The sequence below is a fragment of the Xyrauchen texanus genome, chromosome 32 (genome assembly GCF_025860055.1).
Source record: "Xyrauchen texanus isolate HMW12.3.18 chromosome 32, RBS_HiC_50CHRs, whole genome shotgun sequence".
In the NCBI taxonomy this organism is placed as follows: Eukaryota; Metazoa; Chordata; class Actinopteri; order Cypriniformes; family Catostomidae; genus Xyrauchen; species Xyrauchen texanus.
The window spans coordinates 2925660-2939418 of NC_068307.1; the positions used below are offsets into that span (position 1 = coordinate 2925660).

Below are 13759 nucleotides of genomic sequence, written 5' to 3' on the forward strand. Positions count from 1 at the left end.
GATTGATGGAAGGATGAAGGTGCTCACTTGGTTGTCTGCTGAGAGGCGTGGCATGGAGATGGTCCGCCCATGCCCTTCCATTGGGTGATAGGGCTCAGTGTCCGTGTAACCGTCCCCAACAGGCCCAATCTCTCTCATTTCTACCGTCTGCAAAACAGAGCAACAGCATGTGGGCCGAGCTGATGCCTGCGTCACCGGCCTACAGCTCTATCTGATGCTGGACCAATGAGGGTTTAAACCAGTAGAGGGCAATGTCATGCTCAAAAGTCAACCGCTTCAAAATTAAATATATTTAAATAATTTAAATGCAATGCTTATGTACAGCGAGATACGGCGCAACACTCAAAGATGTACGTGTAGTACACGTTTACACTGAAAAACAAATGACAAATAGCGCATTCGGAGTGACAGCCACAAAGGGTGGTGCAGAGAAAAACTCCTATTAAACATGCAAGTGACAGCTGTGTTTGTTTCTATCCCCAGCCTAGCTCAGGGACATATTGTGTGTGTGTGTGTGTGTATGTGTGTGTGTGTACATATACATACAGTAATGGCCAAAAATATTGGCACCCTTGGTAAATATGATCTAAGGCTGTGAAAAGAAATCTGCATTGTTTATTTTGATTGATCTTTCATTCAAACTTTCACAAAAATCGAACCTTTAATTGAAGTAAAACAATTGAAAGAGGGGAAATATTTCATTATTAAATACATATTTTTCTCCAAAACACGTTGGCCACAATTATTGGCACCCATAGAAATTCTTATGAGTAAAAATATATCTGAAGTATATTCCCATTCATATTTTTTTTTTTTTTAGTACACCTGGGTGACTATGAACATGACATTATTCGGCCATGACTTCCTGTTTCACAGGGGTATAAATATGAGGTGTAATATATAGTTCTGATGTGAGGCAACAGGTTGTTGAACTTCAAAAAATGGGAAATGGCAATAAGAAAATAGCCAAAGCATTTCCACCATCAGGGAGATTATCAAGAAGTTCCAATAAGCTGGAGATCTTAAGAATCGGCCTGGAAAAGGACATGTGTCTATAATGTCTCCACGGACAGTGATGAGAATTTCAGAAATTTGTTGGGTCTTGGGGTCAGAAAGTCTCATAAAAAATATCAGACATCACCTACATCACCACAAGTTGTTTGGGAAGGTTTCAAGAAAAAAGCCTCCAACAACAAACTCAAGCATCTTCAGTTTCTATGACCAGGTTCTATGGTCAGATGAACCCAAAAAAATGCTTTTTGGCAGCAAACACCAGAGATGGGTGAAATGAACACACCAATGCCCACGGTTAAATATGTTGCTGAATCTTGAATGTTGTGGGGCTGTTTTTCTGCCAGAGGTCCTGGATATCTTGTTCGGATACATGGCATCATGGACTCTATCATATACCAACAGATAAAAAATCTAAACCTGACTGCCTCTGCCAGAAAGCTTACAATGGGCCCTGGTTATAATGGGCAGGACAATGATCCTAAACAAACATCACTGACTACAAAATAAAGGTTTTGCCATGGCCATCCCAGTCCCATAACCTGAACCCCATAGAACACCTGTGTGGTGAACTGAAGAGGAGAGTCAACCAACATGGACCACTGAATTTGAAGGATCTGGAGAGATTCTGTATGGACGAATGGTCTCAGATCCCTTACCAGGTGTTCTCCAACCTCATTAGTCATTATAAGAGAAGACTCAGAGCTGTTATCTTGGCAAAGGGAGGTTGAATATAGAGTATTGAATAAAGGGGTGCCAATAATTATGGCCAATGCATTTTGGAGAAAAAATATTTATTTAATAATGAGACATTTCCCCTGTTTCTGTTGGTTTCTTTAATTAAAGGTTAGATTTTTGTGAGGCTAAACAATGTAGATTTTTTTCACAGCCTTCTTTGTGCATATTTACCAAGGGTGCCAATATTTTTGGCCACTACTGTATAGCTTCACAGGAGAAATGTGGTCAGAAAAAAGTCTTGAATGATCGTGAACGGAGATGACTAAAACGCTTGGTGAAGTCACATCGTAAAAAAACGACAGTAGAACTCACGGCTATGTTTAATAGTGAAAGTAAGAGCATTAACTGTTTTACACCATGTACTGCTGAAAAACATTCTCTTCACAACTGGCTTCTGGCGACCTCTCCTGGATATAAATGGATGTCACACTTGTTTATATGCTCTAAAACACTTACCGCTTTAGCCTCTGGGGGCAGTGTTTTAAAATTCGGCCAACGTATACCGATTTCAGCTAAAGAAAAATCAGCACACACTTGCCGAATTTTATGTGAGGTCAGGCTGGGCATGGGCATTATATATGCCAAGATTCATTGCCCTCAAATTGTGAAACAGTGGTTCAGGGAGCATGAGGAATGATTTTCACACATGAATTGGCCACCACAGAATCTTGACTTAACCTCATTGAAAGTCTTTGGGATGTGCTAGAGAAGACTTTATGGATTGGTTCAACTCTGCCGTCGTCAGTACAAGATCTCGGCCAAAAATGGTAATATGCACAAAGTCAATGCTATCGCCATGAAGTATAGATATTTTCATGCAAGCACGCACTAAGTCTAGGCGCAAGTGAGGTTTTGCCAAATTGAGCGTGCATAGTGCTAATGGGCTGGGTCAAATGCAATTTAATTCTGAGTTTCCTCTCTGTTATTGCTCGGTCTGAATCCTATTATATAGTCCATTCCCTGTCAAGTACCATCAATATAAACAAAGACAGCATATTCACAAGAAGTTGGTACAGTAGTGTAAACAGACTTATGCTCTTTTGTGCATTAACTGTGTCCTTGTTGAATGTAAGGCATATTTCTATGACAGTGATTTCTATACACCCACAGATATCGCAAACACTCCCACCTACATCCATTTGCACTTTGTACTATCACGAACATTGTGCTTAGAATTAACGCTCTTACAAAAATTAGATACGAGGTTGCGCATGGTCGTTGCGATTTGCGCTGCACCTAGCGTGGTGACGAAAATAGAGCCCATTGTTTTCAAATTGCATATATAATAATGGGCAATCACTGTTTAAAATAATGTGCACAATTTACAAATATTTATATTGAGTTAGCGTTCATTTGTATAACATGAGCTAAAATGGTACTGTCTCTTTAAGAATACAGGCAGTTCACTGAGCATCTTACAGTGTTTCAGTTGAGCACACATTAATGAGAGCACTCGAACTGTTTCTTTACTGCATGTGTGATTAGAATGAATGTTTCTTTTTATGTTTTGATCATCAACAGACTGAAAAGAACAGAAAGAATATTAAAAGACACATAATTAAATGAAAGTGGAGAGCGTGGATCTAATATTTAATGGACACACATTACACGGAAGAAAAGTTCAGTTTTAATCACAATTGCATGATGTTAGCATGTAGCTAGTATGTTTTTTGCACTTCACTAGATGTTGCTATCATGTTTTGGCATGATGCTAACATGTTTTAACACATAACTAAGCATTGCTAACATATGCTAGCATGACACTAGCATGTTTTTAGCATGTTTTAGCACTTCGCTAGGCATTGCTAGCATGTGTTAGCATGATGCTAGCATGTTTTTAACATGTTTTAACACTTCTCTAGGCATTGCTAGCATGTTTTAACATAATGCTAGCATGTTTTTAGCATGTTTTAGCACTTCGCTAGGCATTGCTAGCATGTGTTAGCATGATGCTAGCATGAATTAAGTGGATCTACTACAAACGGTGCGGAATGAGTTAGGTGCCGAAGTTTGTACAGAATAATAATAATAATAAAAAATAATACGTATGTGAGATTACAATAGTGATGCTTTGCAAGCACCACTAATAACAACAATAATGTAGATAATAGATATCTATGATGTCCAGTGGGCCACAACAATCCCAAAATTCCTGACAAAATATAGTCTCCCAGTCTGACCTTGCTATGCCATCCGAGGATGAGAGTAGGTACACTGATCTGATTGCCCACTACTAGTTTAAGTACTTTTTAACAGGCCCATTAAACCTAAAGTTGACTATTCAGCAGCCACGACACTTAATGAACTAGATGAGTGGCTAGTGCAGGGACACATCAGGATCTGATGACAATTGAGCTACAGAGAAGTGTTACACTGAAGGAGAGATGAGAGTCTGGAGGGGGTTTGGTACGATCCAGCAGACAGTGGGGAAGCAGCCACAAGCAATGAAACACCCCTACAGTCTGGCAGAGGTGGTGGGGTGTATAAAAACCAGCTGGAATGGACAGTGAGGTTCAAGAAATGAACCAATTCATCAAAGAGATGACAGAGACAGAAGAGGTAGAACATGCGACAATGTGAATGAGATGTGTGTCCAAAAGCTACAAAAAAGGGACGTGACAAGTACAACAGTGATTGGCTGATGCACACAGCTCTTGAAACCCCAAAGGCCGAGAGAAGGGTTCGAGTCACATTTAGAATGAGAGGCTCTTAGGGGGGAGACAAGATGCGGTAGTGTTAAAGTCAGAGCATCACTGATGCCCTTCAGATCTGGGATCTCAAATATTACCTGTGGATTGTGCCGGCTTTCGTGGTGATCTTCCGGATACGGTCTGTCCGGGTAACAGTTTTCCGGAACAGACTTCTGGAACATTTCCTGAGCGCGTGACGTCACCCATGACTGGCTCGCACTCATCCCGCCCTCTGGAGGTCTAAACCAGATAAATATATTAGTGATTGAACACAGTTAAGGGCGCCTACACACTAGAGAAATCTCGGATGAGGATTTGATGATGATAAATGTGTTCCATCCAATACAAAAATGACATTTTCCAAACTTTTGGTCACTAGGCTTTTGGGCTCTAGTGTGCAGGTGTGCTAATTCTCTCAATCACAAAGCACAGACTCAATACTGTAAACACACATATAGTATATTTGTATAAATGGCTGAAGAAACAAAAATACAGAAAGATGTATATTGAGGACAGACAGACAGATTTTACAAAAATAAAATTAAGGGCTCTATTTTCGTGACTTCGCTAGGCACAATGGCTGTCTTATGTCATTTTTACGTCTTATCTCATTTTCGTGAGCACACTAATTCTAAGGGCAACTTTCGTGCCAGTGCAAAGCGCAAGTGGGCATGGATGGGAGTGTTTGCACTATCTGTGGGTGTTTGCGCACAAACTGTGGGTCTATTGTATGTTAATGAAGTGCCTTAAAGCGCGATTTGCTAATTTCCTGAAAAATAGGTAATTGCACAGATTTAAACTTTTCGACTGCCTTTTATGATAGTTTGTTTTTATTTAGCCTTGACCCTGACCCAGACTTTCCATATTAAACTATGAAACTCGATTATAAATGATCATAGTACATAAACCATTTCAATCAAGTGTGCCGCACAAGCCCTCAAAAGTGAAGCCAAAACCGGTGCCCCCCGGTGACTGGTCCTAGTATAGGTCATAAACCCCGCCTCCCCATGTTATTCAACGGGACGTGAGACCAACTAAACAATTAAATTACACTTCACATATCTTTTTTCCAAAGATAGTTTCTGTCATTTACTGTCGTTTCTATCATGTTGATGTCATTTCAAGTGTTTGTTTTCAAAATAAGTTTGTTTTTAGTTAGTTATTTGATGCTATAAAAACGCTGCTGTGACATCATGATTGACAGCTGTGATTGACAGGTTCTCTGAGCGAAGTAGTCACTGAAGCACCAACTGACTTTTTTTCGGGATCTTGGGAGGACTGAGGAGATTGGAGCTTTAAATTTAATATCTACATTTCTATAATTAATTATTTCACACCGTCATAAGTCAAAAGTCAAAAGTGCAGGGGCGTGTGCTTGCGATTGATTCAGCGAGAGTGAGGGCGGGGCCTTGATTTCGCGGCTTTACTTCCTGCTCACTACTGCACAGGTCTGGTCCCGAAATCGCAACTGCGCAGACTCAAGTCCCAAGATGTCAGCGCCATATCGGGACACTGGCGGCTTCAGTTCTCACCAATGGAAAAGAGCGAAGGGGCGTCGCCTATCTTTTTTACAGTCTATGATTTCAATGTTTGTTGTGTAAAAATGTTTTCAAGCATTTTTTTTTAATGACTACTGTCCCGCAGATGTGTCGTCATTTCCACCACACCGAACAATTTTGCCCTTAAACGTTTTTTCCAAAGTTAGTTTACTTGTTAACCAAATGGACAAAAGTGTTCGTGAAAAGCACGCTAAAGATGAAATACATGATGTTTGAAGAAAAATAAAAGGTAAATATCACTTTTTATTTGCCGTCATTTCCAATCAAGCTGTAATTTTGCCAAATAAATATGATTTAATTGTGTGTATTTAGAACACATAAAATGTTAGCAATGAAATTAGCCTTAGCAAGTAAAAGGAGTCAGTGTGTGTGTGTGTGTGTGTGTGTGTGTGTGTGTGTGTGTGTGTGTGTGTGTGTGTGTGTGTGTGAGCGTGTATTTATCACTTTGTGGGGACCAAATGTCCCCATAATGATAGTAAAACCACAAATTTTTGACCTTGTGGGGACATTTTGTCGGTCCCCATGAGGAAAACAGCTTATAAATCATACTAAATTATGTTTTTTTGAAAATGTAAAAATGCAGAAAGTTTTCTGTGAGGGTTAGGTTTAGGGGTAGGGTTAGGTTTAGGGGATAGAATATAAAGTTTGTACAGTATAAAAACCATTATGTCTATGGAAAGTCCCCATAAAACATGGAAACACAATGCGTGCGTGCGTGCGTATTTGAGTGTAGAGGTAGTGTAGCGGTTAGCGCACTGCGCTATGAACCTGGTGACCTGAGTTCGATTCCCGTTCATGGCCAACACCAGTGATGATTATCTGAACCGGTCCCGGGCCTCCCCTAGATCGACTCAGCCTAAAGTGAGTACCTGGTGCGGTGTGTAAAACATCGCTGCTGGGGAGACAAAGGCGGTCGGGTGTGGTGCTGGCCACCCACCCCTCGTGTACCGTTCCAGCCTTCATAGGTGCTCGCTAACAGCACTTGCCCCTACAGTCTGTTAAGGCTAAATGGGGGATATTTGTATTTGAGTGATCAAAAGACGGAAACTCAGAAACTGAGGGAGATCGCTTCTGGGATTACCTTTTTTGTTGCAACTATCGTCAGAAGTAACATCGCTTCACAATCAGATTTCATAAACAGACGGCTGTCCGCGCATTCACAAGAGTCGAGTTCTGGCATATGACGTAGGCGTAGCATAATCTCCGGTGAGGAAGTGAGGAACGGGGAAGCGCAGAGGATAAAGGAAGCCAGTGAACGCGTGGACGGCCGTTACCGGAAGCCAGTGATTATATATGACAAATATAGATATTTTTCTTACAAAATGCATCACTTCGCTTCAGAAGGACTTTTATTAACCCTGAAGCCGTATGGATTACTTTTTTGATGGATGGATGAATTTTTTGGGCTTCAAATTCTAAGGTACCATTCACTCCCATTATAAAGCTTGGATATTTTTAAATATAACTCAGATTGTGTTTGGCTGAAAGAAGAAAGTCATATACAACTAGGATGGCTTGAGGGGGAGTACATTATGAGATATTTTTCATTTTTGGGTGAACTAAATCTTTAAAACCAATGTCTTAGTTGTAATTGGTTATTTAGTTGTGGCAGCCTGTAGGGCTCTTTGAAGTAACTGAAATAATTTGGCAAAGTGATGCGGTCAAGACCTGGAACTACTTCATAGCCGTGCATTTACTGGAAAAATAATTGCACACCTTAGAACATCTGTCAACCAATCATAATCAAGCATTCAACAGGCCTGTGGTATAAGTACATAAACAATCAGTGTTCAAAATAATGTCCTTACCGTACCCCGATTCATTACGGTAAGCCTATAAAAAAGCCATTGGGTCCGATTTGGCGCAAAATTGCTGGCTTATGACGTACATCCGTGCATCATTATGTCATGTCCGTAAACACAGGAAAGAAGAACCGGCTGTCTCATGTTCTGGCTGGAGAAACGAACTACGCTGTTCAGTTCAGTCAGTCACACTCACACAGTTCAGGACAGCATCGCAGCAGTCCGGAAGGATGTTTATCTGTTTTCCGTTTGGCGAAGTAGTTTACCTGCTATAATGTTTGGCTATGTTGTCTGGTAGGGTTGTTGAAGCTTATATTGCTTGTCATGCTTGTATGAATCGAACATTACTCGAGTGTTAACCGATCGTGATGTATCTACATTGTCGGGGGACGTTACTGTGACATGTTTACTAATATTCATGACTTCTTGGAACTGATATATTGCATATATAAACGTATTATTTTCATGCTTAATAAAGTATATTTTATTCCCATCATTACTGAATCCTCGTTTTATGTTTTTAGTTTACTGCGTTATTGTGTGCTTTGCATAGATGTACTGTTGTAGTATTACGGTTCACTTGCATTATCAACTGAGGCTGTACAATATAATATAATAAAGTCTTCCATTGAACTCATAACAGCCATGTCACGAGTTTCACCTCTTCAACTGATAAGTGTAGTACAATACAAACAGTAATAGTGTATAAAACACTTGAATAATCATATTAAATCTCAAAAAACAGAGCAGTGATGAAACACGACTCACGTAAAGTGTTCATCCACAAATTGCTTGCAATTTTAACTTTCAACCACAGATGTCGCTAGAGAGCACAAAGTTATGTAGTATAACTTTAAATAAACTAGTGAGCGTATGAAGAATGTTAAACCGAGAATTTCTAGCAGTGCCCAAAGTTGAAGAAACAACCATATCCTATTTAAATGGTAGAATATTTATACATAATGTATAAGTAGACCCCTTTTATCTTTGCAAAATGGGGGAATATTACCTTGACATGTTTTTGTGAAAGTCATTATGAATGATTAAGCTAAAAGCTACAATAGCACAAAAGCATTAAAGTAGGAGCAAAGGTGTGAAAAAGGTTCTACTCACATGCTGTTGACGGGTTCCTGCGGTAACTCGGGGAGGCCGTTCAGCCCCTGTCCAACTTCGTGGTTCGGGTATGGCTCCAAACGCTGAAACATTAATGGCGTTCGGTTCTGTGTAAGATACGAACATGGCCTGTGGCTGGGATCAGACAAACTCATGGGATACAGGGGTAACACACACAAGCCATCGTGCATCACACAGGTGGTGGGGTACAAGACAGCAGAGGCCCCCCAGAGGGCATCATGGGAAATGGAGTCATTCTGTGCCCTCACCAACCTGAATGGAATCCTCCATTAGGGGCTGTGCTGTCTAGGTAGGTGCCGATGGCTCAAGGCATTTCCATCCCACCCACCGGAAGATATGGGCGGTAGTAACAATTTGAGCTTGTTACAGTAAAGATCTGAGGTTCATGCTCATAGAACTGCTTAAACTATGAGCCGACACTTGAAATGTGAAGCTCAGAGACTGTGGTAGCCCAAAGGTTACACCAAGAACCTCCCCTCAACATCCATTAATGAGACAAACGGAATCCACACGGAGGGAGAAAAGATTCCATGATAAATCAACCTGACCAATCGACAAATGGAGAAAGACGAGACAAAATGCGATAGAGACAGAAAATTATGAGATATTGGGGGTGAATCAAATATGTCGGTAATGGATAAAAGGAGAATAACAGATGTAGATAGAAGGGCTTGTACGACTATTCGTTTTTACTAGTCAACTAACCGCTCAGAAAAGTAGCCGATTAGTCGGTTATTCAGCGGGCCAACGTTTACCTTGTTAATTTTTTTTTTTAAACCTTTATTTAACCAGGAGAAAAACCTCACTGAGATTAAAATCTCTTTTACAGGAGGGATCAGAGATTACATTTACCCACATTTTAAAAAGTGGCTCTTTACTCCCGTATACATGAACTTAATTCAGTAAGCAGCTTCCTCCACAGCAATGTAATTTCCTCACAACGCTTGTGAAAATAACAAACATGGCATCTGAGAAGGACTTTGCTATTTTATTCTCCATTGGATTGCTTTATTTCCAGATATTACAGAGTTGTTGCTGTATATTTTCGTAACTTTCTATCGCAATCTGCAGCGGAATTGCGCTGTTTACCTCTTATGTCAAACTCTGGGATTCCCCCAACGTATGAGCGCATATACGTGACTGTGAGGGACAGTCGATATTTTACATTGGTATGTGTAAATGGGTATAGTTTATAGTGTACATACTTTTCCTACTGCACTCCCAGAAATTTTAACATGCTGATGTTAACAAGCATCTGTGGATTTGGGTGGGTAATAAATCTTACTCTGCTGCATTAGGATAACGCATTCCAGGGAGAACATCATATGGAATAGTCGGCTATTACGCTACCCCTGTGACAGCATTCTTGTTTGTTGATATGTGTGTGCAGAGTGGGCCGTGAGAGCTACTGAGGAAGTGGTAAGTCACCAGAGAGTTGTTGTACTCACACGACATCAGATTTTAAAGCTGCTCACTAACACTCGTTTGGAAGATGCGCTAAATAGGAAACATGTTGATATTCCGGTTATAAATGTTGAATTATTTCCACTGTGTTGAGTTCTTGCTGGGCTCCATCCTATGACAGAATTTATCAGGTCTGTTCACACACACGCGCACTCTTCAAAAACCACCAAGAAAGCTGCTTATGCGATTACGTGGCCACATAAGGCGCGTTTCCGGGACAAACCTGGCTGTGTTACACCTCTTCTTCTTAATCCCATAAACGGAGTAAGGAAATAAGCATTCTCGTTTACATGATGTTTCAGAACGCGGCTTCCAGCGAAAACCCTGGGCGTGTTGCAGGAATGTATATGTTAATCAACACTTTAAATGTCCGCAGCGCTATCCCTCATTCCCTTATCCCTTGTAAACGCAAAGCGCTTCATGTTCGCTTTATTTAAACTTTAGCATCATTTCAAAAATATTTGCATTAGGGTTGTCGATTTAACGCATTCATTCGGTATGATTAATTATATAAAAAATAACGCATTAATGCAATTAATCATGTCCCCGAACCATAATAAGGAACATTCCTGAGCAATTCATGCTTGTAGTACCGCCTGTTTTCTCCAGGGGGCAGTAAGCGAAACTCCAGCTGTATAGACAACGTGCAACTTATACAGAGAACAAACATACGAGTATGCATTCTTGCGAACAAACACAGCTTGATGGAGCGCAAATCCAAATTTAGGGATCTCAAGACATACTTTTCTAAAAACAAACATGTCCGTTTGACGCAGGTGTACATTGACGCGTACAGAGAAAGTTTTTGCATTGTCCTATCAATGCTTAACTTCTCTGCCACAATAATGTAATGCATTTTAAATATATGAATATTTAATATTTTTAATATACAGTATATTATTAAATACAGTATATTATTTGTAATCATTTAAATATAACTATTTCTATTTATTTCATCATTATATATATAATTATGTTTGAGGGGCATTCTCAGCAAATATTTATAAATGCAATTAATTTATCGGCACACCATGTAATTAATTTGATTAAAAATTTAAATTGATTGACAGCCCTAATTTGCATATATTTATTTACAAACACAGGAAGCAGTTTGTGGACTGAGACATTCATCTTTAAATGGAACAAGCGCAACTGAAATCATGTGATCTACGAGTAGTCAGCACGAAAGCAACGTGGCAAAACTAAACGATTAGTCGACTAGTAGGTACAACCCATAGTAGATAGAGAGAGAGAGAGAGAGAGAAGAGAGAGAGAGAGAGAGAGAGAGAGAGAGAGAGAGAGAGAGAGAAATCACAGCACACACAGTAAATAAATACAAGCAAGTTGCCAATTAAAAACTGGGTTAGAGAGACAGACAGGTCTGTAGACGGGACAGTTCAGGGATGGATCTAGAGATTGAGACAGACTGCTGATGTTGAGAGGGTGGTGCAGAGATACAGGTAAAGAGACAGACAGGGGTTCAGGTAAGGCAAGACAAGCACATGTATTCAGTTCATTCTCTAAAACAGGCAGAGTGTGTTTGCAGTGGAATTGGAGGTTTGAAGTATTTTCATGCCAATGGTACACAGGTACCAGGATTAACAAGAAGTGTGCATGTTCACAGTGCCTGTAGAGAAGGGGATTGGAGTGACACTGACAAAAGGCCATGTTGTATCAATCATCATTGCATATACCCTGTAAAATCACTGTGTGATGTCTTTAAGCATGCTCTTAAAATGTAACATAATTGTGTCAAGAACCAGTGTTACGTGCAATCAAATACTGAGATATTTTATCTGTTAAAACACTCTAAATAAGGGATAGTACACCCAGAAACGTACTCATCCTCATGTCGTTCCAAACCCTTTCTAATGTAAAGATGTTAGGAGAAACGAGAGTCTCAGTCACTGTTCACTTTCAGTGTATGTGACAAAGATGCAATGAAAGTGAACGCTGATGGAGGTTGTCATTCTGCCAAACATCTCCATTAGTGTTCAAATGAACACTAGATTTTTAATTTTTGGGCGAACTATCACTTTAATGTTTAAATTGGGAATAAGATTGGGCGAGGGACAGGAAGTGACATACATATTTAACGAGAGCTAATGTGGTATCAGCTTAAAACAGAAGAGAAGGAGACATTAAGTGAGAAGGCACACAGGGTACAATTTTAAGATATTGTGGATAAATTGCGTTATATGCAAAGCTAGCCAGTTTCCTCCGCAACGTTATAGGAATGTTCCGGGTTCATTATAGGTTGAGCTAAATCAACAGCGTTTGTGGCATAATGTTGATAACCATAAGAGACACTTACATTAGAAGTCAATGGGGCCAATTTTTAGAGGGTTTAAAGGCAGAAACGTGATGCTTATAAATGTATAAAAGCACTTACTTTAATTCTTCGTATAAACTTGTGTATTATTTCAGCTGTGAAGTCGTTTAAATCAATGTCGTTTTAGGTTTTTATGGTCGTAAATTAAGTTGTAAAATGCTATAACTTTACAAAGGTTAGTAAGTGATTTTATGACACTGAAATCACATTAACACACACATTGTTTACATCTGGTGTCTAAACTTCTGACACAGTATTTTAATGTTTACAGATTGACCCCATTGACTTCCATTGTAAGTGTCTCACTTTTATAGGTTTTTTTTACGAAAACGAGGGATAGGTCGTTTAATGGGTGTGATAATCAACATTATGCCACAAATGCTGTCCATTGAACTTAACTTGTAAGCTTAACTGCACACTTGACTAAACTGTCTACAAGCTTCAATTGTTGGGAGTAAAGTTGCGAAACGTCGAGAAAGGAGAGCAGACTGTCCTGCTGAAAAGATCAGCATTAGTTTAGCAGGTTAATATCATAACTGCTTTTTCACCAACTAAACCAGCACTAACCAGCATAAACCATCCTTGATCTGCATTGAAATTAGGGCTGCACAACTATGACAAAAATCCCTTGATATTGTAGAGTATTTAGAGTTTGCATTAAAATACGTATTTTTGGCAGATCAACTGCATGGCAAATTTTTTTATGTCGGCTCCATATCCAACACAAGCTGAGAAGCTGAGACTCGCAGCTCTACATCATCACATCATTAGCTAGATAACTCCTAGCCAATCACATGTAAGCCGTTGTTTTATAAGTCTGCTCACAATCTATCACATTGCTGTTTCAGTGTGCTAACATGGCAACCTCCTCCACCCCACCACCACCTGTTGAGTCCCGTCCTGCACGGGGGTAGGCTCCTCGCCCCTGCCTCCTATCTCCTATCTCCGGCAGGATATGATGGTTCCGAGTACAACTGGGGCAGTGGTGGCTCAGTGGTTGAGGCTCAGTGGTTGAGGCTCAGGGGTTAC

The 13759-nt window shown here is 40.0% G+C and overlaps 1 protein-coding gene across 3 annotated transcripts in view; it reads right to left on the minus strand.

The window, feature by feature from the left end:
- The window catches only part of LOC127626226 (voltage-dependent P/Q-type calcium channel subunit alpha-1A-like), a 132928-nt gene that overhangs the window by 11021 nt on the left and 108148 nt on the right, over nt 1-13759 (minus strand). For 2 of the 3 annotated variants that reach the window (XM_052101857.1, XM_052101859.1), the window contains exons 41-43: nt 8914-9020; nt 4538-4679; nt 28-147 (exon numbers count right to left, since the gene is read on the minus strand). In XM_052101857.1, the coding sequence (XP_051957817.1) occupies nt 28-147; nt 4538-4679; nt 8914-9020 (369 nt within the window). The remainder of the gene's footprint in view (nt 1-27; nt 148-4537; nt 4680-8913; nt 9021-13759) is intronic. The other variant, XM_052101858.1, reaches the window with a different exon arrangement.